The sequence below is a fragment of the Hyla sarda genome, chromosome 7 (assembly GCF_029499605.1).
Source record: "Hyla sarda isolate aHylSar1 chromosome 7, aHylSar1.hap1, whole genome shotgun sequence".
Lineage (NCBI taxonomy): Eukaryota > Metazoa > Chordata > Amphibia > Anura > Hylidae > Hyla > Hyla sarda.
Genome location: NC_079195.1, coordinates 223122115 through 223147395, shown reverse-complemented (window position 1 = coordinate 223147395; position 25281 = coordinate 223122115). Strand labels below are relative to the sequence as shown.

The 25281-nt window shown below is 44.5% G+C and overlaps 1 protein-coding gene across 2 annotated transcripts in view; it reads left to right on the top strand.

The window, feature by feature from the left end:
• The window catches only part of DNAJC6 (DnaJ heat shock protein family (Hsp40) member C6), a 111663-nt gene that overhangs the window by 25987 nt on the left and 60395 nt on the right, over window positions 1–25281 (top strand). The window contains exon 2 of one of the 2 annotated variants that reach the window (XM_056532836.1): window positions 9275–9440. In XM_056532836.1, the coding sequence (XP_056388811.1) occupies window positions 9428–9440 (13 nt within the window). In that variant the 5' untranslated portion in view covers window positions 9275–9427. Of the gene's footprint in view, window positions 1–9173; window positions 9441–25281 lie in introns of those variants that run through there. The other variant, XM_056532835.1, reaches the window with a different exon arrangement.

Genomic DNA, 25281 nt, shown 5'->3' with positions numbered 1-25281 from the left:
CTCCCCGTCTGTTCTGTCCCGGCGCGCGCGGCCCCGCTCCCTAGGGCGCGCGCGCGCCGGGTCTCTGCGATTTAAAGGGCCACTGCGCCGCTGATTGGCGCAGTGGTTCCAATTAGGGTTTTCACCTGTGCACTTCCCTATATTACCTCACTTCCCTTGCACTCCCTTGCCGGATCTTGTTGCCTTAGTGCCAGTGAAAGCGTTCCTTGTGTGTTCCTTGCCTGTGTTTCCAGACCTTCTGCCGTTGCCCCTGACTACGATCCTTGCTGCCTGCCCCGACCTTCTGCTACGTCCGACCTTGCTTCTGCCTACTCCCTTGTACCGCGCCTATCTTCAGCAGCCAGAGAGGTGAGCCGTTGCTAGTGGATACGACCTGGTCACTACCGCCGCAGCAAGACCATCCCGCTTTGCGGCGGGCTCTGGTGAAAACCAGTAGTGGCTTAGAACCGGTCCACTAGCACGGTCCACGCCAATCCCTCTCTGGCACAGAGGGTCCACTACCTGCCAGCCGGCATCGTGACAGTAGATCCGGCCATGGATCCCGCTGAAGTTCCTCTGCCAGTTGTCGCTGACCTCACCACGGTGGTCGCCCAGCAGTCACAACAGATAGCGCAACAAGGCCAACAGCTGTCTCAACTGACCGTTATGCTACAACAGTTGCTACCACAGCTTCAGCAGTCATCTCCTCCGCCAGCTCCTGCACCTCCTCCGCAGCGAGTGGCCGCTCCTGGGATACGCTTATCCTTGCCGGATAAATTTGATGGGGACTCTAAGTTTTGCCGTGGCTTTCTTTCCCAATGTTCCCTGCATCTGGAGATGATGTCGGACCTGTTTCCCACTGAAAGGTCTAAGGTGGCTTTCGTAGTCAGTCTTCTGTCCGGAAAAGCCCTGTCATGGGCCACACCGCTCTGGGACCGCAATGACCCCGTCACTGCCTCTGTACACTCCTTCTTCTCGGAAATCCGAAGTGTCTTTGAGGAACCTGCCCGAGCCTCTTCTGCTGAGACTGCCCTGTTGAACCTGGTCCAGGGTAATTCTTCCGTTGGCGAGTATGCCGTACAATTCCGTACACTTGCTTCAGAATTGTCCTGGAATAATGAGGCCCTCTGCGCGACCTTCAAAAAAGGCCTATCCAGCAACATTAAAGATGTTCTGGCCGCACGAGAAATTCCTGCTAATCTACATGAACTTATTCACCTAGCCACTCGCATTGACATGCGTTTTTCTGAAAGGCGTCAGGAACTCCGCCAAGATATGGACTCTGTTCGCACGAGGCGTTTCGTCTCCTCGGCTCCTCTCTCCTCTGGTCCCCTGCAATCTGTTCCTGTGCCTCCCGCCGTGGAGGCTATGCAGGTCGACCGGTCTCGCCTGACACCTCAAGAGAGGACACGACGCCGTATGGAGAACCTCTGCCTGTACTGTGCTAGTACCGAACACTTCCTGAGGGATTGTCCTATCCGTCCTCCCCGCCTGGAAAGACGTACGCTGACTCCGCACAAAGGTGAGACAGTCCTTGATGTCTACTCTGCTTCTCCACGTCTTACTGTGCCTGTGCGGATGTCTGCCTCTGCCTTCTCCTTCTCTACAGTGGCCTTCTTGGACTCTGGATCTGCAGGAAATTTTATTTTGGCCTCTCTCGTCAACAGGTTCAACATCCCAGTGACCAGTCTCGCCAGACCCCTCTTCATCAATTGTGTAAATAATGAAAGATTGGACTGTACCATACGTTTCCGCACGGAGCCCCTTCTTATGAGCATCGGATCTCATCATGAGAGGATTGAACTTTTGGTCCTCCCCAATTGCACCTCGGAGATTCTCCTTGGACTTCCCTGGCTTCAACTTCATTCCCCAACCCTGGATTGGTCCACTGGGGAGATCAAGAGTTGGGGGTCCTCTTGTTCCAAGAACTGTCTAAAACCGGTTCCCAGTAACCCTTGCCGTAACTCTGTGGTTCCTCCAGTAACCGGTCTCCCTAAGGCCTATATGGACTTCGCGGATGTTTTCTGCAAAAAACAAGCTGAGACTCTACCTCCTCACAGGCCTTATGATTGCCCTATCGACCTCCTCCCGGGTACTACTCCACCCCGGGGCAGAATTTATCCTCTCTCTGCCCCAGAGACTCTTGCCATGTCCGAATACGTCCAGGAGAATCTAAAAAAGGGCTTTATCCGTAAATCCTCCTCTCCTGCCGGAGCCGGATTTTTCTTTGTGTCCAAAAAAGATGGCTCCCTACGTCCTTGCATTGACTACCGCGGTCTTAATAAAATCACGGTTAAGAACCGCTACCCCTTACCCCTCATCTCTGAACTCTTTGATCGCCTCCAAGGTGCCCACATCTTCACTAAATTGGACTTAAGAGGCGCCTATAACCTCATCCGCATCAGAGAGGGGGACGAGTGGAAAACGGCATTTAACACCAGAGATGGACACTTTGAGTATCTGGTCATGCCCTTTGGACTGTGCAATGCCCCTGCCGTCTTCCAAGACTTTGTCAATGAAATTTTTCGTGATCTGTTATACTCCTGTGTTGTGGTATATCTGGACGATATCCTAATTTTTTCTGCCAATCTAGAAGAACACCGCCAGCATGTCCGTATGGTTCTTCAGAGACTTCGTGACAACCAACTCTATGCCAAAATTGAGAAATGTCTGTTTGAATGCCAATCTCTTCCTTTTCTAGGATATTTGGTCTCTGGCCAGGGACTACAGATGGATCCAGACAAACTCTCTGCCGTCTTAAATTGGCCACGCCCCTCCGGACTCCGTGCTATCCAACGCTTTTTGGGGTTCGCCAATTATTACAGGCAATTTATTCCACATTTTTCTACCATTGTGGCTCCTATCGTGGCTTTAACCAAGAAAAATGCTGATCCCAAGTCCTGGCCTCCTCAAGCAGAAGACTCCTTTAAACGACTCAAGTCTGCCTTTTCTTCGGCTCCCGTGCTCTCCAGACCTGACCCTTCCAAACCCTTCCTATTGGAGGTTGATGCCTCCTCAGTAGGAGCTGGAGCTGTTCTTCTACAAAAAAATCCTTCCGGGCATGCTGTCACTTGTGGTTTTTTCTCTAGGACCTTCTCTCCAGCGGAGAGGAACTACTCCATCGGGGATCGAGAGCTTCTAGCCATTAAATTAGCACTTGAGGAATGGAGGCATCTGCTGGAGGGATCAAGATTTCCTGTTATTATCTACACCGACCACAAGAACCTCTCCTACCTCCAGTCGGCCCAACGACTGAATCCTCGCCAGGCCCGGTGGTCTCTGTTCTTTGCCCGATTTAATTTTGAGATTCACTTTCGTCCTGCCGATAAGAACATTAGGGCCGATGCTCTCTCTCGTTCCTCGGATGCCTCAGAAGTTGATCTCCCTCCGCAACACATGATTCCACCTGACTGCCTGATCTCCACTTCTCCTGCCTCCATCAGGCAGACTCCTCCAGGAAAGACCTTTGTTTCTCCACGCCAACGCCTCGGAATTCTCAAATGGGGTCACTCCTCCCATCTCGCAGGTCATGCGGGCATCAAGAAATCTGTGCAACTCATCTCCCGCTTCTATTGGTGGCCGACTCTGGAGACGGATGTTGGGGACTTTGTGCGAGCCTGCACTATCTGTGCCCGGGATAAGACTCCTCGCCAGAAGCCCGCTGGTTTTCTTCATCCTCTGCCTGTCCCCGAACAGCCTTGGTCTCTGATTGGTATGGATTTTATTACTGATTTACCCCCTTCCCGTGGCAACACCGTTATTTGGGTGGTCGTTGATCGATTCTCCAAAATGGCACATTTCATCCCTCTTCCTGGTCTTCCTTCTGCGCCTCAGTTGGCTAAACAATTTTTTGTACACATTTTTCGTCTTCACGGGTTGCCTACGCAGATTGTCTCGGATAGAGGGGTCCAATTCGTGTCTAAATTCTGGAGGGCTCTCTGTAAACAACTCAAGATTAAATTAAATTTTTCCTCTGCATATCATCCCCAGTCCAATGGACAAGTAGAAAGAATTAACCAGATCCTGGGTGATTATTTGCGACATTTTGTTTCCTCCCGCCAGGATGACTGGGCAGATCTCCTTCCATGGGCCGAATTTTCGTATAACTTCAGGGTCTCTGAATCTTCCTCCAAATCCCCATTTTTCGTGGTGTACGGCCGTCACCCTCTTCCCCCCCTCCCTACCCCCTTGCCCTCTGGTCTGCCCGCTGTGGATGAAATTTCTCGTGACCTTTCCATTATATGGAGAGAGACCCAAAATTCTCTCTTACAGGCTTCTTCACGCATGAAGAGGTTCGCGGATAAGAAAAGAAGAGCTCCCCCCGTTTTTTCCCCTGGAGACAAGGTATGGCTCTCCGCTAAATATGTCCGCTTCCGTGTCCCTAGCTACAAGTTGGGACCACGCTATCTTGGTCCTTTCAAAATTTTGTGTCAAATTAATCCTGTCTCTTATAAACTTCTTCTTCCTCCTTCTCTTCGTATCCCTAATGCCTTTCACGTCTCTCTTCTCAAACCACTCATCCTCAACCGTTTTTCTCCCAAATCTGTTCCTCCCACTCCTGTTTCCGGCTCCTCGGACGTCTTCTCGGTCAAGGAAATTTTGGCTGCCAAAAAGGTCAGAGGGAAAAATTTTTTTTTAGTAGACTGGGAGGGTTGTGGTCCTGAAGAGAGATCCTGGGAACCTGAGGACAACATCCTTGACAAAAGTCTGCTCCTCAGGTTCTCAGGCTCCAAGAAGAGGGGGAGACCCAAGGGGGGGGGTACTGTTACGCCGAGCGCTCCGGGTCCCCGCTCCTCCCCGGAGCGCTCGCTTCACTCCCTCCGCTGCAGCGCTCCGGTCACGTCCTCTGACCCGGGGCGCTGCGATCCTGCTGCCAGCCGGGATGCGATTCGCGATGCGGGTAGCGCCCGCTCGCGATGCGCACCCCGGCTCCCCTACCTGACTCGCTCCCCGTCTGTTCTGTCCCGGCGCGCGCGGCCCCGCTCCCTAGGGCGCGCGCGCGCCGGGTCTCTGCGATTTAAAGGGCCACTGCGCCGCTGATTGGCGCAGTGGTTCCAATTAGGGTTTTCACCTGTGCACTTCCCTATATTACCTCACTTCCCTTGCACTCCCTTGCCGGATCTTGTTGCCTTAGTGCCAGTGAAAGCGTTCCTTGTGTGTTCCTTGCCTGTGTTTCCAGACCTTCTGCCGTTGCCCCTGACTACGATCCTTGCTGCCTGCCCCGACCTTCTGCTACGTCCGACCTTGCTTCTGCCTACTCCCTTGTACCGCGCCTATCTTCAGCAGCCAGAGAGGTGAGCCGTTGCTAGTGGATACGACCTGGTCACTACCGCCGCAGCAAGACCATCCCGCTTTGCGGCGGGCTCTGGTGAAAACCAGTAGTGGCTTAGAACCGGTCCACTAGCACGGTCCACGCCAATCCCTCTCTGGCACAGAGGGTCCACTACCTGCCAGCCGGCATCGTGACAAGCCCATTTCTGGAGTTTGGTGACATTATGTCCAATTTGCTTTTTTTCCTCCCTTTTTTGGTTTAGTTTCAATACACACAAAGGGAATAAACATGTGTATAGCAAAACATGTGTTACTTCAATCCTTTTCTGTGGTGCCAGTATTTATGGCCATGACTGTAATAGATATAGTATATGTGGTATATGTATATTATAGATATAGTACATGTGTTATATGTATATTATAGGTATAGTATATGTTATATGTATATTATAGGTATAGTACATGTGTTATATGTATATTATAGGTATAGTACATGTGTTATATGTATATTATAGGTATAGTATATGTGTTATATGTATATTATAGGTATAGTATATGTGTTATATGTATATTATAGGTATAGTATATGTGGTATATGTATATTATAGATATAGTACATGTGTTATATGTATATTATAGGTATAGTACATGTGTTCTATGTATATTATAGATATAGTACATGTGTTATATATATTATAGGTATAGTACATGTGTTATATGTATATTATAGATATAGTACATGTGTTATATATATTATAGGTATAGTACATGTGTTATATGTATATTATAGATATAGTACATGTGTTATATGTATATTATAGATATAGTATATGTGTTATATGTATATTATAGATATAGTACATGTGTTATATGTATATTATAGATATAGTATATGTGTTATATGTATATTATAGGTATAGTATATGTGTTATATGTATATTATAGGTATAGTATGTGTGTTATATGTATATTATAGGTATAGTACATGTGTTATATGTATATTATAGGTATAGTACATGTGTTATATGTATATTATAGATATAGTATATGTGTTATATGTATATTATAGATATAGTACATGTGTTATATGTATATTATAGGTATAGTACATGTGTTATATGTATATTATAGATATAGTATATGTGTTATATGTATATTATAGATATAGTACATGTGTTATATGTATATTATAGGTATAGTACATGTGTTATATGTATATAATAGATATAGTACATGTGTTATATGTATATTATAGATATAGTACATGTGTTATATGTATATTATAGGTATAGTACATGTGTTATATGTATATTATAGATATAGTACATGTGTTATATGTATATCATAGGTATAGTACATGTGTTATATGTATATTATAAGTATAGTACATGTGTTATATGTATATTATAGGTATAGTACATGTGTTATATGTATATAATAGATATAGTACATGTGTTATATGTATATTATAGATATAGTACATGTGTTATATGTATATTATAAGTATAGTACATGTGTTATATGTATATTATAGGTATAGTACATGTGTTATATGTATATTATAGATATAGTATATGTGTTCTATGTATATTATAGATATAGTACATGTGTTATATGTATATTATAGGTATAGTACATGTGTTATATGTATATTATAGATATAGTACATGTGTTATATGTATATTATAGGTATAGTATATGTGTTATATGTATATTATAGGTATAGTACATGTGTTATATGTATATTATAGGTATAGTATGTGTGTTATATGTATATTATAGGTATAGTACATGTGTTATATGTATATTATAGGTATAGTACATGTGTTATATGTATATTATAGATATAGTATATGTGTTAAATGTATATTATAGATATAGTACATGTGTTATATGTATATTATAGGTATAGTACATGTGTTATATGTATATTATAGATATAGTATATGTGTTATATGTATATTATAGGTATAGTACATGTGTTATATGTATATTATAGATATAGTACATGTGTTATATGTATATTATAGATATAGTACATGTGTTATATGTATATCATAGGTATAGTACATGTGTTATATGTATATTATAAGTATAGTACATGTGTTATATGTATATTATAGGTATAGTACATGTGTTATATGTATATAATAGATATAGTATATGTGTTCTATGTATATTATAGATATAGTACATGTGTTATATGTATATTATAGGTATAGTACATGTGTTATATGTATATTATAGATATAGTACATGTGTTATATGTATATCATAGGTATAGTACATGTGTTATATGTATATTATAAGTATAGTACATGTGTTATATGTATATTATAGGTATAGTACATGTGTTATATGTATATTATAGATATAGTATATGTGTTATATATATTATAGGTATAGTACATGTGTTATATGTATATAATAGATATAGTACATGTGTTATATGTATATTATAGATATAGTACATGTGTTATATGTATATTATAGGTATAGTACATGTGTTATATGTATATTATAGATATAGTACATGTGTTATATATATATTATAGGTATAGTACATGTGTTATATGTATATTATAGATATAGTATATGTGTTATATATATTATAGGTATAGTACATGTGTTATATGTATATAATAGATATAGTACATGTATTATATGTATATTATAGATATAGTACATGTGTTATATGTATATTATAGGTATAGTACATGTGTTATATGTATATTATAGATATAGTATATGTGTTATATATATTATAGGTATAGTACATGTGTTATATGTATATAATAGATATAGTACATGTGTTATATGTATATTATAGATATAGTACATGTGTTATATGTATATTATAGGTATAGTATATGTGTTATATGTATATTATAGGTATAGTACATGTGTTATATGTATATTATAGATATAGTATATGTGTTATATGTATATTATAGATATAGTACATGTGTTATATGTATATTATAGATATAGTACATGTGTTATATGTATATTATAGGTATAGTACATGTGTTATATGTATATTATAGATATAGTACATGTGTTATATGTATATCATAGGTATAGTACATGTGTTATATGTATATTATAGGTATAGTACATGTGTTATATGTATATTATAGATATAGTATATGTGTTATATGTATATTATAGATATAGTACATGTGTTATATGTATATTATAGATATAGTATATGTGTTATATGTATATTATAGGTATAGTACATGTGTTATATGTATATTATAGGTATAGTACATGTGTTATATGTATATTATAGGTATAGTACATGTGTTATATGTATATAATAGATATAGTACATGTGTTATATGTATATTATAGGTATAGTACATGTGTTATATGTATATTATAGGTATAGTATATGTGTTATATGTATATTATAGGTATAGTATATGTGTTATATGTATATTATAGATATAGTACATGTGTTATATGTATATTATAGATATAGTATATGTGTTATATGTATATTATAGATATAGTACATGTGTTATATGTATATTATAGGTATAGTACATGTGTTATATGTATATTATAGATATAGTACATGTGTTATATGTATATTATAGATATAGTATATGTGTTATATGTATATTATAGATATAGTACATGTGTTATATGTATATTATAGATATAGTACATGTGTTATATGTATATAATAGATATAGTACATGTGTTCTATGTATAATGTATAGTATAGATACAGTATAAGTCATTACACCCGGTCCCTCCTCACCCTGCCCTGCAGCACATGGCCCCATATAATCCCCCGGGCAGAGCCGCGATGTCTCATCACCCGGGAGGGGAGGGCAGGGGGAGGGCTCTGCCAGGACAATAGGCACTAGATGTGGCATGACCACCAGGGGGAGGCACCGCCAGTCCTCAGTGTAATCCCCTCAGCTCCGGGGAGAGGGAGGGAAGGTCACCCATGAGCCTGCTCGGTGCTTACCGGAAAAAGACCAACAATGACGGCTATGAGTCTTTACAGCTGGTGGAGAGCAGCGCCGGGGACGCGAATAGAGACGGAGGCTGCGGCAGGGAGCGGCCGGGGATCAGGCCGGGAGTGAGCGGGGCGGCGGCGGCAGCATCCTCCCCCCCAGCGCCCAGGAGCCCGGGCCGAGAGCTGCAGGACTCCAGCACCATGGACAGCTCAGGTGAGGGGGCGTCCATATACTGCATATATACTGCATGCTGTATACTGCATGTGGGGGTCCTATCATCTGTATACTGCATGCGGGCCCTCCAGCTGTATACTGCATGTGGGGGTCCTATCATCTGTATACTATATGTGGGGGTCCTGATCATCTGTATACTGTATGTGGGGTCCTGATCATCTGTATACTGCATGTGGGGGTCCTGATCATCTGTATACTGTATGTGGGGTCCTGATCATCTGTATACTGTATGTGGGGTCCTGATCATCTGTATAATATATGTGGGGGTCCTGATCATCTGTATACTGTATGTGGGGGTCCTGATCATCTGTATACTGCATGTGGGGGTCCTGATCATCTGTATACTGCATGTGGGGGTCCTATCATCTGTATACTGTATGTGGGGTCCTGATCATCTGTATACTATATGTGGGGGTCCTGATCATCTGTATACTGTATGTGGGGGTCCTGATCATCTGTATACTGCATGTGGGGGTCCTGATCATCTGTATACTGCATGTGGGGGTCCTATCATCTGTATACTGCATGCGGGCCCTCCAGCTGTATACTGCATGTGGGGGTCCTATCATCTGTATACTATATGTGGGGGTCCTGATCATCTGTATACTATATGTGGGGTCCTGATCATCTGTATACTGCATGTGGGGGTCCTGATCATCTGTATACTATATGTGGGGGTCCTGATCATCTGTATACTATATGTGGGGGGTCCTGATCATCTGTATACTATATGTGGGGGGTCCTGATCATCTGTATACTGTATGTGGGGTCCTGATCATCTGTATACTGTATGTGGGGTCCTGATCATCTGTATACTATATGTGGGGGTCCTGATCATCTGTATACTGCATGTGGGGGTCCTATCATCTGTATACTGCATGCGGGGCCCTGATCATCTGTATACTGCATGCGGGCCCTCCAGCTGTATACTGTATGTGGGGGTCCTGATCATCTGTATACTGTATGTGGGGTCCTGATCATCTGTATAATATATGTGGGGGTCCTGATCATCTGTATACTGTATGTGGGGGTCCTGATCATCTGTATACTGCATGTGGGGGTCCTGATCATCTGTATACTGCATGTGGGGGTCCTATCATCTGTATACTGTATGTGGGGTCCTGATCATCTGTATACTATATGTGGGGGTCCTGATCATCTGTATACTGTATGTGGGGGTCCTGATCATCTGTATACTGCATGTGGGGGTCCTGATCATCTGTATACTGCATGTGGGGGTCCTATCATCTGTATACTGTATGTGGGGTCCTGATCATCTGTATACTATATGTGGGGGTCCTGATCATCTGTATACTGTATGTGGGGGTCCTGATCATCTGTATACTGCATGTGGGGGTCCTGATCATCTGTATACTGCATGTGGGGGTCCTATCATCTGTATACTGTATGTGGGGCCCTGATCATCTGTATACTGCATGCGGGCCCTCCAGCTGTATACTGTATGTGGGGGTCCTGATCATCTGTATACTGTATGTGGGGGTCCTGATCATCTGTATACTGCATGTGGGGGTCCTGATAGTCTGTATACTGCATGTGGGGGTCCTATCATCTGTATACTGCATAAGGGCCCTCCAGCTGTATACTGCATGTGGGGGTCCTGATCATCTGTATACTATATGTGGGGGTCCTGATCATCTGTATACTATATGTGGGGGTCCTGATCATCTGTATACTGCTTGTGGGGGTCCTGATCATCTGTATACTATATGTGGGGGTCCTGATCATCTGTATACTGCATGTGGGGGGTCCTGATCATCTGTATACTATATGTGGGGGTCCTGATCATCTGTATACTGCATGTGGGGGTCCTGATCATCTGTATACTGCATGTGGGGGTCCTATCATCTGTATACTGCATGTGGGGGTCCTGATCATCTGTATACTGCATGTGGGGGTCCTATCATCTGTATACTGTATGTGGGGCCCTGATCATCTGTATACTGCATGCGGGCCCTCCGGCTGTATACTGTATGTGGGGGTCCTGATCATCTGTATACTGTATGTGGGGGTCCTGATCATCTGTATACTATATGTGGGGGTCCTGATCATCTGTATACTGTATGTGGGGTCCTGATCATCTGTATACTATATGTGTGGGTCCTGATCATCTGTATACTGCATGTGGGGGTCCTGATCATCTGTATACTATATGTGGGGGTCCTGATCATCTGTATACTATATGTGGGGGTCCTGATCATCTGTATACTGCATGTGGGGGTCCTGATCATCTGTATACTATATGTGGGGGTCCTGATCATCTGTATACTATATGTGGGGGTCCTGATCATCTGTATAATATATGTGGGGGTCCTGATCATCTGTATACTATATGTGGGGGTCCTGATTATCTGTATACTGCATGTGGGGGTCCTGATCATCTGTATACTATATGTGGGGGTCCTGATCATCTGTATACTATATGTGGGGGTCCTGATCATCTGTATACTGCATGTGGGGGTCCTGATCATCTGTATACTATATGTGGGGGTCCTGATCATCTGTATAATATATGTGGGGGTCCTGATCATCTGTATACTATATGTGGGGGTCCTGATTATCTGTATACTATATGTGGGGGTCCTGATCATCTGTATACTATATGTGGGGGTCCTGATCATCTGTATACTGTATGTGGGGTCCTGATCATCTGTATACTATATTTGGGGTCCTGATCATCTGTATACTGTATGTGGGGGTCCTGATCATCTGTATACTATATGTGGGGGTCCTGATCATCTGTATACTATATGTGGGGGGTCCTGATCATCTGTATATTGTATGTGGGGGTCCTGATCATCTGTATACTATATGTGGGGGTCCTGATCATCTGTATACTATATGTGGGGGTCCTGATCATCTGTATACTGTATGTGGGGTCCTGATCAGCTGTATACTGTATGTGGGGTCCTGATCATCTGTATACTGCATGTGGGGTCCTGATCATCTGTATACTGCATGTGGGGGTCCTGATCATCTGTATACTATATGTGGGGGTCCTGATCATCTGTATACTGTATGTGGGGTCCTGATCATCTGTATACTGTATGTGGGGTCCTGATCATCTGTATACTGTATGTGGGGTACTGATCATCTGTATACTTTATGTGGGGGTCCTGATAATCTGTATACTGTATGTGGGGGTCCTGATCATCTGTATAATGTATGTGGGGGTCCTGATCATCTGTATACTATATGTGGGGGTCCTGATCATCTGTATACTATATGTGGGGGTCCTGATCATCTGTATGCTGTATGTGGGGGTCCTGATCATCTGTATACTATATGTGGGGTCCTGATCATCTGTATACTATATGTGGGGGTCCTGATCATCTGTATACTGTATGTGGGGTCCTGATCATCTGTATACTGTATGTGGGGGTCCTGATCATCTGTATACTATATGTGGGGGTCCTGATCATCTGTATGCTGTATGTGGGGGTCCTGATCATCTGTATACTATATGTGGGGTCCTGATCATCTGTATACTGTATGTGGGGGTCCTGATCATCTGTATGCTGTATGTGGGGGTCCTGATCATCTGTATACTATATGTGGGGTCCTGATCATCTGTATACTATATGTGGGGGTCCTGATCATCTGTATACTGCATGTGGGGGTCCTGATCATCTGTATACTATATGTGGGGTCCTGATCATCTGTATACTATATGTGGGGGTCCTGATCATCTGTATACTATATGTGGGGGTCCTGATCATCTGTATACTATATGTGGGGTCCTGATCATCTGTATACTGTATGTGGGGTCCTGATCATCTGTATACTATATGTGGGGGTCCTGATCATCTGTATACTATATGTGGGGGTCCTGATCATCTGTATACTATATGTGGGGTCCTGATCATCTGTATGCTGTATGTGGGGGTCCTGATCATCTGTATACTATATGTGGGGTCCTGATCATCTGTATACTATATGTGGGGGTCCTGATCATCTGTATACTGTATGTGGGGTCCTGATCATCTGTATACTGTATGTGGGGGTCCTGATCATCTGTATACTATATGTGGGGGTCCTGATCATCTGTATGCTGTATGTGGGGGTCCTGATCATCTGTATACTATATGTGGGGTCCTGATCATCTGTATACTGTATGTGGGGGTCCTGATCATCTGTATGCTGTATGTGGGGGTCCTGATCATCTGTATACTATATGTGGGGTCCTGATCATCTGTATACTATATGTGGGGGTCCTGATCATCTGTATACTGCATGTGGGGGTCCTGATCATCTGTATACTATATGTGGGGTCCTGATCATCTGTATACTATATGTGGGGGTCCTGATCATCTGTATACTATATGTGGGGGTCCTGATCATCTGTATACTATATGTGGGGTCCTGATCATCTGTATACTGTATGTGGGGTCCTGATCATCTGTATACTATATGTGGGGGTCCTGATCATCTGTATACTATATGTGGGGGTCCTGATCATCTGTATACTATATGTGGGGTCCTGATCATCTGTATACTGTATGTGGGGTCCTGATCATCTGTATACTGTATGTGGGGGTCCTGATCATCTGTATACTATATGTGGGGGTCCTGATCATCTGTATACTGCATGTGGGGGTCCTGATCATCTGTATACTATATGTGGGGTCCTGATCATCTGTATACTATATGTGGGGTCCTGATCATCTGTATACTATATGTGGGGGTCCTGATCATCTGTATACTATATGTGGGGTCCTGATCATCTGTATACTGTATGTGGGGTCCTGATCATCTGTATACTATATGTGGGGTCCTGATCATCTGTATGCTGTATGTGGGGGTCCTGATCATCTGTATACTATATGTGGGGTCCTGATCATCTGTATACTATATGTGGGGTCCTGATCATCTGTATACTATATGTGGGGTCCTGATCATCTGTATACTATATGTGGGGGTCCTGATCATCTGTATACTATATGTGGGGTCCTGATCATCTGTATACTGTATGTGGGGTCCTGATCATCTGTATACTATATGTGGGGTCCTGATCATCTGTATACTGTATGTGGGGGTCCTGATCATCTGTATACTATATGTGGGGGTCCTGATCATCTGTATACTATATGTGGGGGTCCTGATCATCTGTATACTGTATGTGGGGTCCTGATCATCTGTATACTATATGTGGGGGTCCTGATCCTGTGTGTGCCTAAATTTGCTGACTATTGAGACTGTATTTTATAATACTATAATAATGTAATATAAGACAATATAAGCACCTTTACAATTACCATGACTCTGCGTCTTTAACTTGGGGGCTTACAATGTTTTGTTGGGGGGCCTACAATGTGACCTCACCCTTTACTTTTTTACTATTACCATCTGAACACACTCTTTGGACCCCAATACATGGCGCCTTATAATGATGCCGACTGCTGTATGCACTCCATTGTTTCCCGTCTGTTACTCCTGAATATTCTATGTATGGTTTTCCTATATGTTACGCTCCATTATAACCTTTTGCCTGCACCTCGAGATATTGCACCCCAATATTATGTGTACCTATTATCCCATATAGATCAGTGTTTCCTAACCAGGGTGCCTCCAGCTATAGCAAAACCACAACTCCCAGTGTGCCCGGACAGCCTTTGGCCAGTGTTTCCCAACCAGTGTGCCTCCAGCTGTTGCAAAACTACAACTTTCAGCATGCCCAGACAGCCTTTGGCCAGTGATTCCCAACCAGTGTGTCTTCAGCTGTTGCAAAACTACAACTCCAAGCATGCTTGGACAACCTTTGGCCAGTGTTTCCTAACCAGTGTGCCTCCAGCTGTAGCAAAACTACAACTCCCAGCATGCCCGGACAGCCTTTGGCAAGTGTTTCCCAACCAGTGTGCCTCCAGCTGTTGCAAAACTACAACTCTCAGCATGCCCGGACAGCCTTTGGCCAGTGATTCCCAACCAGTGTGCCTTCAGCTGTTGCAAAACTACAACTCCCAGCATGCCCGGACAGCCTTTGGCCAGTGTTTCCCAACCAGTGTGCCTCCAGCTGTTGCAAAACTACAACTCCCAGCACGCCCGGACAGCCTTTGGCCAGTGTTTTCCAACCAGTGTGCCTCCAGCTGTTGCAAAACTAAACTCCCAGGATGCCCGGACAGCCTTTGGCCAGTAATTCCCAACCAGTGTGCCTCCAGCTGTTGCAAAACTACAACTCTCAGCATGCTCGGACAGCCTTTGGCCAGTGATTCCCAACCAGTGTGCCTTCAGCTGTTGCAAAACTACAACTCCCAGCATGCCCGGACAGCCTTTGGCTGTCCGGGCATGCTGGGGTTTGTAGTTTTGCAACAGCTGGGGCCACACTGGAAAACATTGATACTTGTTTTCCAGCAATTATTTGACTTCAGGTCACCCTGCTGCACTCTTAAGAGGGGTTATCCAGGATTAGAGAAACAAAGCTGCTTTCTTCCAAAAACAGCGCCGCTCCTGTCCTCAGGTTGTGTGTGGTATGACAACTCTGCTCCATTCACTTCAATGAAATTGAAGCTGCAATACCGCACACAACCTGAGGACAGGAGTGGCGCTGTTTTCAGGAGAAAGCAGCTATGTTTTTCTAATCCTGGATAACCCCTCTCACAGTTGTCCCCCCGAGGCATTACATGACCATTCCAGCTCTGCTACATCTCTATATATCCCTTGTTGTTTAGGACACAGATGCCAGACACGTGGGGGGCTTGTGTGCCCACATAGAACACATGGGGCGGGGGGATATTTTTAACCCCTTGACGCCTCTTGTTCTCTTATGTACAGATGATTATTTCTAGGTGACAGAGAGAATCTGTAGGTGGATCGGCAGTCACATGGTGTTATTAGGGTCAGGCCGCCCGCGGGGCCCCCCAGTGGCCGATGCCCTGTATTCCCACCTTAGTCTGGAGACCTGTGGACTAGAAGCTGCTACAGATGTAACTTCTCATTGATTCAGTGTCTTAATGTAACAATTATAAGTTCTCCAGCAGCTACAATGGACGCGGCGTCTGCCACATGGAGAGGGGTTGTCTGCAGTGTTTGTGCGGCACATCCAGGGCATGATGGGTGCGGAGAACCTGTGCAAGGATCCCCATCACTCCAGACATTGGTGCACTAACACTTCCACCTATACTGGCACCAGTTCTATCTATACTGGCACCAGCTCTATCTATACTGGCACCAGCTCTATCTATACTGGCACCAGTTCTGTCTATACTGGCACTAGTTCTATCTATACTGGCACCAGTTCTATCTATACTGGCACCAGATCTATCGATACTAGCACCAGATCTATCTATACTGGCACCAGTTCCACCTATACTGGCACCAGTTCCACCTATACTGGCACCAGTTCTATCAATACTAGCACCAGATCTATCTATACTGGCACCAGTTCCACCTATACTGGCACCAGTTCCACCTATACTGGCACCAGTTCCACCTATACTGGCACCAGTTCCACCTATACTTACACCAGTTCTATCTATATTAACACCTGATCTATCTATACTGGCACCAGTTCCACCTATACTGGCACCAGTTCTATCTATATTAGCACCAGATCTATCTATACTGGCACCAGTTCCACCTATACTTACACCAGTTCTATCTATATTAACACCTGATCTATCTATACTGGCACCAGTTCCACCTATACTGGCACCAGTTCTATCTATATTAGCACCAGATCTATCTATACTGGCACCAGTTCCACCTATACTGGCACCAGTTCTATCAATACTAGCACCAGATCTATCTATACTGGCACCAGTTCCACCTATACTGGCACCAGTTCCACCTATACTGGCACCAGTTCCACCTATACTGGCACCAGTTCCACCTATACTTACACCAGTTCTATCTATATTAACACCAGATCTATCTATACTGGCACCAGTTCCACCTATACTGGCACCAGTTCTATCTATATTAGCACCAGATCTATCTATACTGGCACCAGTTCCACCTATACTGGCACCAGTTCTGTCTACTCCATTATTTGGCAGACAATGCAGTTCCCTGTAGAGAAAAGCTCAGCAACCAGGATGGGGCCCTCTCTCTCTCTCCAAGGGCCCCATAGTGACCGCATGGTCTGCAAATGGTTCCTACTCCCTTGACCAATTGGTTAGGGAAGGGGGTAGCATAATCTAGCACCAGAAGGGGGCGCTGCATCAATCTTTACTATGGCCCTCCTCTCCTCTGTCTACATCAGTGTTTTCCAACCAGTGTGCCTCCAGCTGTTGCAAAACTACAACTCCCAGCTTGCACTGGGTCTGTGGAATGTGCCGCGCCTTTGTGGTACGCAGAGCATTGCAGACAACCCCTCTCCATGTGGCAGACGCCGCGTCCATTGTAGCTGCTGGAGAACTTATAATTGTTACATTAAGACACTGAATCAATGAGAAGTTACATCTGTAGCAGCTTTTAGTCCACAGGTATCAGACCCTTGTGTGAATACAGGGCATCGGCCACTGGGGGGCCCCGCGGGCGGCCTGACCCTAATAACACCATGTGACTGCCGATCCACCTACAGATCCTCTCTGTCACCTAGAAATAATCATCTTTACATAAGAGAACAAGAGGCGTCAAGGGGTTAAAAATATCCCCCCGCCCCATGTGTTCTATGTGGGCACACAAGCCCCCCACGTGTCTGGCATCTGTGTCCTAAACAGCAAGGGATATATAGAGATGTAGCAGAGCTGAATTTGTCATATAATGCCTCGGGGGGTTATCCAGGATTAGAAAAACATATCTGCTTTCTTCTGAAAACAGCGCCACTCTTGTCCTCAGGTTGTGTGCGGTATTGCAGCTTCAATTTCATTGAAGTGAATGGAGCAGAGTTGTCATACCACACACAACCTGAGGACAGGAGCAGGGCTGTTTTTGGAAGAAAGCAGCTTTGTTTCTCTAATCCTGGATAACCCCTCTTAGCAGTGCAGCAGGGTGACCTGAAGTCAAATAGTTGTTGGAAAACAAGTATCAGTGTTTTCCAGTGTGGCCCCAGCTGTTGCAAAGCTACAACCCCCAGCATGCCCGGACAGCCAAAGGCTGTCCGGGCATGCTGGGAGTTGTAGTTTTGCAACAGCTGGAGGCACACTGGTTGGAAAACACTGGCCAAAGGTTGTCCGAGCATGCTGGGAGTTGTAGTTTTGCAACAGCTGGAGGCACACTGTTTGGAAAACACTGGCCAAAGGTTTGTCCGAGCATGCTGGGAGTTGTAGTTTTGCAACAGCTGGAGGCACACTGGTTGGAAAACACTGGCCAAAGGCTGTCCGGGCATGCTGGGAGTTGTTGTTTTGCAACAGCTGGAGACACACTGGTTGGAAAACACTGGCCAAAGGCTGTCCGGGCACACTGGGAGTTGTAGTTTTGCAACAGCTGGAGGATAAAATGGGATAATAGGAACACATAATAATGGGGTGCAATATCTTGAGGTGCACGCAGAAGGTTATAGTGGAGCGTAACATATATGGAATACCGGAATGGTCATGTAATGCCTGGGGGGGGACAGCTGGGGTTATCCAGGATTAGAAAAACATAGCTCTCTCTTCCAGAAACAGTGCCACTCTTGTCCTCAGGATGTGTGTGGTATTACAGCTCCAGTTCCATTAAAGTAAATGAAGCCGAGTTGTAATACCACATAGCCCACATACCACAGCTTGTTTGTCCTCCCCTTTAGTGCTGTTTTTCGGCTCTGTAGAAGTTTTTTATCTTTCAAGAATTTGAGGCATTTTTTTTTTTTTTTTTTATCCCTTTGATTTTTATAGAAGCAAAGCAGGGTAACGGCTCCTACCTCCCTCAATAAGATAAGAACGGAAGAGCCGGCAGCGCCCAGAGCCCACATGGGTCCGCGTCTACAGAAAAAGAAGAAGTCCACCTAACAGTGGCAGTAAAAACCGGAAATCCTTATTCAACAATCCAAAGTTACAACATGCAGTCACAGACAAGATAAGCCAACGCGTTTCGGGTCTCCTGTACCCTTAATCTTGGCATCTGCCAAGATTAAGAGTACAGGAGACCCGAAACACGTCGGCGTATCTTGTCTGTGACTGCATGATGAAAGAAACACTCAGGGGATAAATAGCAAAAGAGGGTAAAAAGCTTATACTAATATACACTATATTTGGAAAAAAAATTAACAAAAACTGCATCTGGGGAGGTAAAATAAGGGGGAAACAACAACAACAAAAAATAACAGAATTTCTGTCTGTTTGTAGCTTTTGCCTGTGGAATTTCTGAGAAGAATTCTGCGGGAAAATTACACTTGGAAATTCCGTCGATTTCAAGGGGATTCTGCTGCACTGTGCACATGACGTAATTTGCGCAGCAGATGCTTCTGCGGATTCCGCTCGGAAATGACTTGCCGTTCATGGACAGAACCTTTCCGAGAAGCCCTAGTGCCACCGAATCGAGAAAAAGTGCGAAATGTCTGCCCATATTTTCCAGGTGGACATTCCGCACGTTTTCGGCTGTGTGGACATGGCCATAAAGCGCTTGCACACTAAGGAAATTCCGCTCAGAATTATTTCAAGAAGAATTCAAGTTTGCTCTGTTGGGATCGGCGCTGATCGGCCGGGCGGGCATTAACCCCCTGTTATAACTTTGGCCAAGTTTACACAGCGGAATATCCGCAATTCTGCACAGATTCCATTCGCCAAAGCTTGCTGAATGGGATTGCAACGGAATTTCAGCTAAATTTCTGTGTTCTCAAATCACAGGATTCCCATTGGGATCAATTGGATTCCACCCGGAATTCTGCAGAAATTTTCAGGCATCTTCAATGTCTTTGCAGAATCTGGAAAGCAGAATTTCCGCAGCAGAAATTCTACCGTGTGAATGGGACAGCGAAATCCCCATTCCATCCAATGTGTAGTAAATTTTTACGAGAATTTTCGAGCTGAATTTTCCATCCGGAAATTTCTCCATGTTCCGCAATGGGACTTCCCAAGTGTGAACAGTACAGCGGAATCCCTTTGAGATCAATAAGATTCTGCTGCATGCGAAGTTGGATAGAACAATTCTTCTTAGGGCCTGTGCACATAGCACGGAACAATTCTTCTTAGGGCCTGTGCACATAGCACGGAACAATTCTTCTTAGGGCCTGTGCACATAGCACGGAACAATTCTTCTTAGGGCCTGTGCACATAGCACGGAACAATTCTTCTTAGGGCCTGTGCACATAGCACGGAACAATTATTCTTAGCCTATAACAATTATTCTTAGCCTATAACAATTATATTAGCCTTTTCCTAATTCTGGATATATTTTAGCTTCATTTTCCGGATACTGAGATCCTAGAGGGAGAGAATTTGCTAGATCAGACTAGACTAGAACAGACTAGACTAGATTAGACCAGACTAGATTAGAAGAGACTAGATTAGACCATACTAGATTAGAACAGACTAGATTAGACCAGACTAGATTACACCACACAATATTAGACCAGACAAGATTAGATCATACTAGATTAGACTAGATTAGACCAGACTAGATTAGACTAGACTAAATTAGAGCACACAATATTAGACCAGACAAGATTAGACCATACTAGATTAGACTAGATTAGACCAGACTAGATTAGACCAGACTAGATTAGAGCACACAATATTAGACCAGACAAGATTAGACCATACTAGATTAGACTAGATTAGACCAGACTAGATTAAACCAGACTAGTTTAGACCAGACTAGATTAGAGCACACAATATTAGCCCAGACAAGAATAGACTAGATTAGACCAGACTAGATTAGAGCACACAATATTGGACCATACTAGATTAGACTAGATTAGACCAGACAAAATAAAACCAGACTAGATTAGACCAGACTAGATTAAACCAGACTAGATTAGACCAGACTAGATTAGATTAGACCAGACTAGATTAGACCAGGCTAGATTAGACCAGGCTAGATTAGACCAGGCTAGATTAGACCAGGCTAGATTAGACCAGACTAGATTAGACCAGACTAGATTAGACCAGGCTAGATTAGACCAGGCTAGATTAGACCAGACTAGATTAGACCAGACTAGATTAGACCAGGCTAGATTAGACCAGACCAGACTAGGTTAGACCAGACTAGATCAGACCAAACTAGGTTAGACCAGACAAGAATAGAGCTGAGTGTTCCGCTCGGAAATTACGCCATGTTAACATAGCCTTTCAGGGGAATCTGGATCCACCTCGTAGGTTCCGTAGTGTGCACAGTGCAGCGGAATCCTATTGAGATCAATGGGTTTCTTCTGCATGCAAAATTGGAAACTTCCAGAGGATAGAACAATCCTTTTTAGGGCCTTCGCACGTTAACCAAAATTCCGCCATGTTAATTTAGCCTTTTGGGGGAAATCCGGATCCGCCTCGGACCTTCCGTAGTTTGCACATTGCAGCGGAATCCTATTGAAATAAATGGGATTCTGCTGCACGTGAAATTGGAAAAGTCTATAGGATAGAACAATTCTCCTTAGGGCCTGTGCTCCCTTTCCGTAGTGTGCACGGGCCCTAAGGAGAATTGTTCTATCCTATGGAAGTTTCCAATTGTCTCTCCCCTCTTCTTCTTTATCGTGATGGCGTTTGGCGCTGCGTCGCCATATTCCTACGTTTCCGTCTTCTCCTCGCCCGTCACATAAGGATGTCTTTGTGTTGTTGCGCATTTTTATCTCCATACAAGAGAAGCCGCTTTGTTTCTCCCTTCCCAACGCTGACTGATACCTCGCGGTGGGGTCGGGATCTTGGCAGACGTTGCGGTCATGCATCTCATGTTCTATGGAAATTTTTTCTCGGATTATACAAATTCGCGTTGCTCGTCAGAATGTCAATAATATGCAGAAAAATGTTAGAATTTATGTCAGATTTTTTATTTATTTTTTTATCTCCGGAGACTTCTAGGAATCAGCTTCATGTGTCTGCTTGATAACGCAATAAGTAGCGGTTTATGGCGGTGTCAGGATCTGTTTATTCGGATTAATGCGCCATAGAGTTCACGTGCGTCATCTTGCGGAGGTAATTGCCTAATGGTGATTACAGGTAATTTCTTGCGGATTGTAGAAAAATGGCAAAACTAAGTAACATTATTTTCTCATTTGTCCAGACAAAGATAAAAATTAGGCGCCTTTCCAGCTGCTGCTTGACCCTAGCATACCAATAACCCCTTACGACAGTGGTCTCCAAACTGTGGACCTCCAGCTGTTGCAAAACTACAACTCCAAGCATGCCCGGACTGCTGGAAGTTGTAGTTTTGCAACAGCTAGAGGTCCTTAGTTTGAAGACCACTGTCTGGAATCCTGTTCCATTGAAATAATGCGATTTGAGCTGCAATCCCACACACAACCAGTGGTCAAGAGTGGCGCTCTTCTTGGAAAAAAAGGCATGTTTTTCCTAATTCTGGATATATTGTAGCTTCATTTTCCGGATACTGAGCTCCTATAGGGAGTGAATATAGCGCTACTATAGCGCTACTATAGCGCAGTTGCGAAAAACCTCAGTTGCCACAAACCTGCCACGTGGGAAATATACCCTAAAGCACTATTCCCTAACCTGTGGTGCCTTAACTACAACTCCCATCATGTCCTGACAACCTTCAGTTAGACCAGACTAGTTTAGAATAGTTAGACCTGACTAGATTAGATTTGTAAAACCTGACTAGATTAAACTAGACCAGACTAGACTAGACCAGACTAGACTAGACCAGACTAGACTAGACCAGACTATATTAGACCAGACTAGATTAGACCAGACTAGATTGGATTTGTTAGACCAGACTAGATCAGACTAGACTAGATTAGACCAGACTAGATTTGACCAGACTAGATTAGACTAGTCTAGATTAGATTTGTTAGACAAGACTAGATTAGACTATACTAGGTTACACCAGGTTAGAGTAGACAAGATTAGACCTGACAAGATTAGACTAGTTTAGATTAGACCAGACTATATTAGACCAGACAATATTAGACCATACTAGATTAGATTAGACTAGATTAGATTTGTTAGACCAGACTAGATTAGACTATAATAGGTTAGACAAGACTAGATTAGACTATACTAGGTTACACCAGTCTAGAGTAGACTAGATTAGACCTGATAAGATTAGACCATTTTAGGTTAGACTATACTAGGTTAGATCAGACTAGGTAAGACTAGATTATAGCAGTGTTCTTCAAGCTGTGGCTCTGCTGTGATTGCAAACTACACCTTTGATCATGTCATGACTAGACCAGATTAGATCTGACTAAATTAGGCTAGACTAGATCATGTCCTGACAACCTTCAGCACATGATCAGAGTCGTAATTTTCAGAGCTTGAGAGCCACAGGTTGGGGAATTCTGAACAAATGGGTTATCTTATATCTAGGTCTGTGTTTTCCAACCAGGGTGCCTCCAGCTGTTGCAAAACTACAACTCCCAGCATGCCCGGACAGCCGTTGGCTGTCCTGGCATGCTGGGAGTTGTAGCTTTGCAACAGCTGGAGGCACCCTGGTTGGGAAACAGTGATCTAGGATATCGCTAGAATGTGCCATCACTTTATCACTGATTGGGGGGGGGGTCTGGGCTCTTGAATGGGACTGGCTGCATAGTAAATTGTGCAGAATAACGGCAGATAGTAAATAAATCCCAACATGTCTATGTGGCATCTTACTATGCATCAGAAAGAACAATGGTCCATCTCATGCCGGCTCCTTCAGTGGGCAGGGGAACCGACAGTGGGCAGGGGAACAGTCAGTGGGCAGGGGCACAGTCAATGGGCAGGGGCACAGTCAGTGGGCAGAGGCACAGTCAGTGGGCAGGGGCACAGTCAATGGGCAGGGGCACAGTCAGTGGGCAGAGGCACAGTCAGTGGGCAGGGGCACAGTCAGTGGGCAGGGGCACAGTCAGTGGGCAGGGGCTCAGTCAGTGGGCGGGGAACAGTCAGTGGGCGGGGGCACAATCAGCTTGCGGGGGCACAGTCAGTAGGCAGGGCACAGTCAGTGGACGGGGCACAGTCAGTGGACGGGGTACAGTCAGTGGGCGGGGCACAGTCAGTGGACGGGGTACAGTCAGTGGACAGGGGCACAGTCAGTGGGCGGGGGTACAGTCAGTGGGCGGGGGTACAGTCAGTGGGCGGGGGTACAGTCAGTGGGCGGGGGTACAGTCAGTGGGCGGGGGCACAGTCAGTGGGCGGGGGCACAGTCAGTGGATGGGGCACAGTCAGTGGACGGGGTACAGTCAGTGGGAGGGGGCACAGTCAGTGGGAGGGGGCACAGTCAGTGGGCGGGGACAGAGTCAGTGGGCGGGGCACAGTCAGTGGGCGGGGCACAGTCAGTGGGCAGGGGGCACAGTCAGTGGGAGGGGGCACAGTCAGTGGGCGGGGGCACAGTCAGTGGGCAGGGGCACAGTCAGTGGGAGGGGGCACAGTCAGTGGGCGGGGGCACAGTCAGTGGGCAGAGGCACAGTCAGTTCTTTCCCTTCAGTTTTGGCCTCGTGTAGGTGGAAATTTACTGCAGGATAAAAGCTGCCTAATTTTAAACTATGTTTAGATTTTAGTGTACCCGCCCCCCGCTGTTCTCGCAGTGCCCACTCATGTAATGTTAAGCAACTGGCAGCACGGGCAGCGGAGAACAGATTCCGCAGGTCTCACTGTCGGAGGGATTCTGTATCCAACCCCATCAGGTTATATGGTTTTAAATTTGTTACATTTGTCAAGATCTTCAATTACTGCTGGTAAATGGAAATACAGTGATCCCTCAAGTTACAATATTAACAGGACGACCATTGTACGTTGAGGCCATAAATGAAGCCCCAAAATGTCATCCAAAAATAAGATAATGTGAGGATTAAAGACAA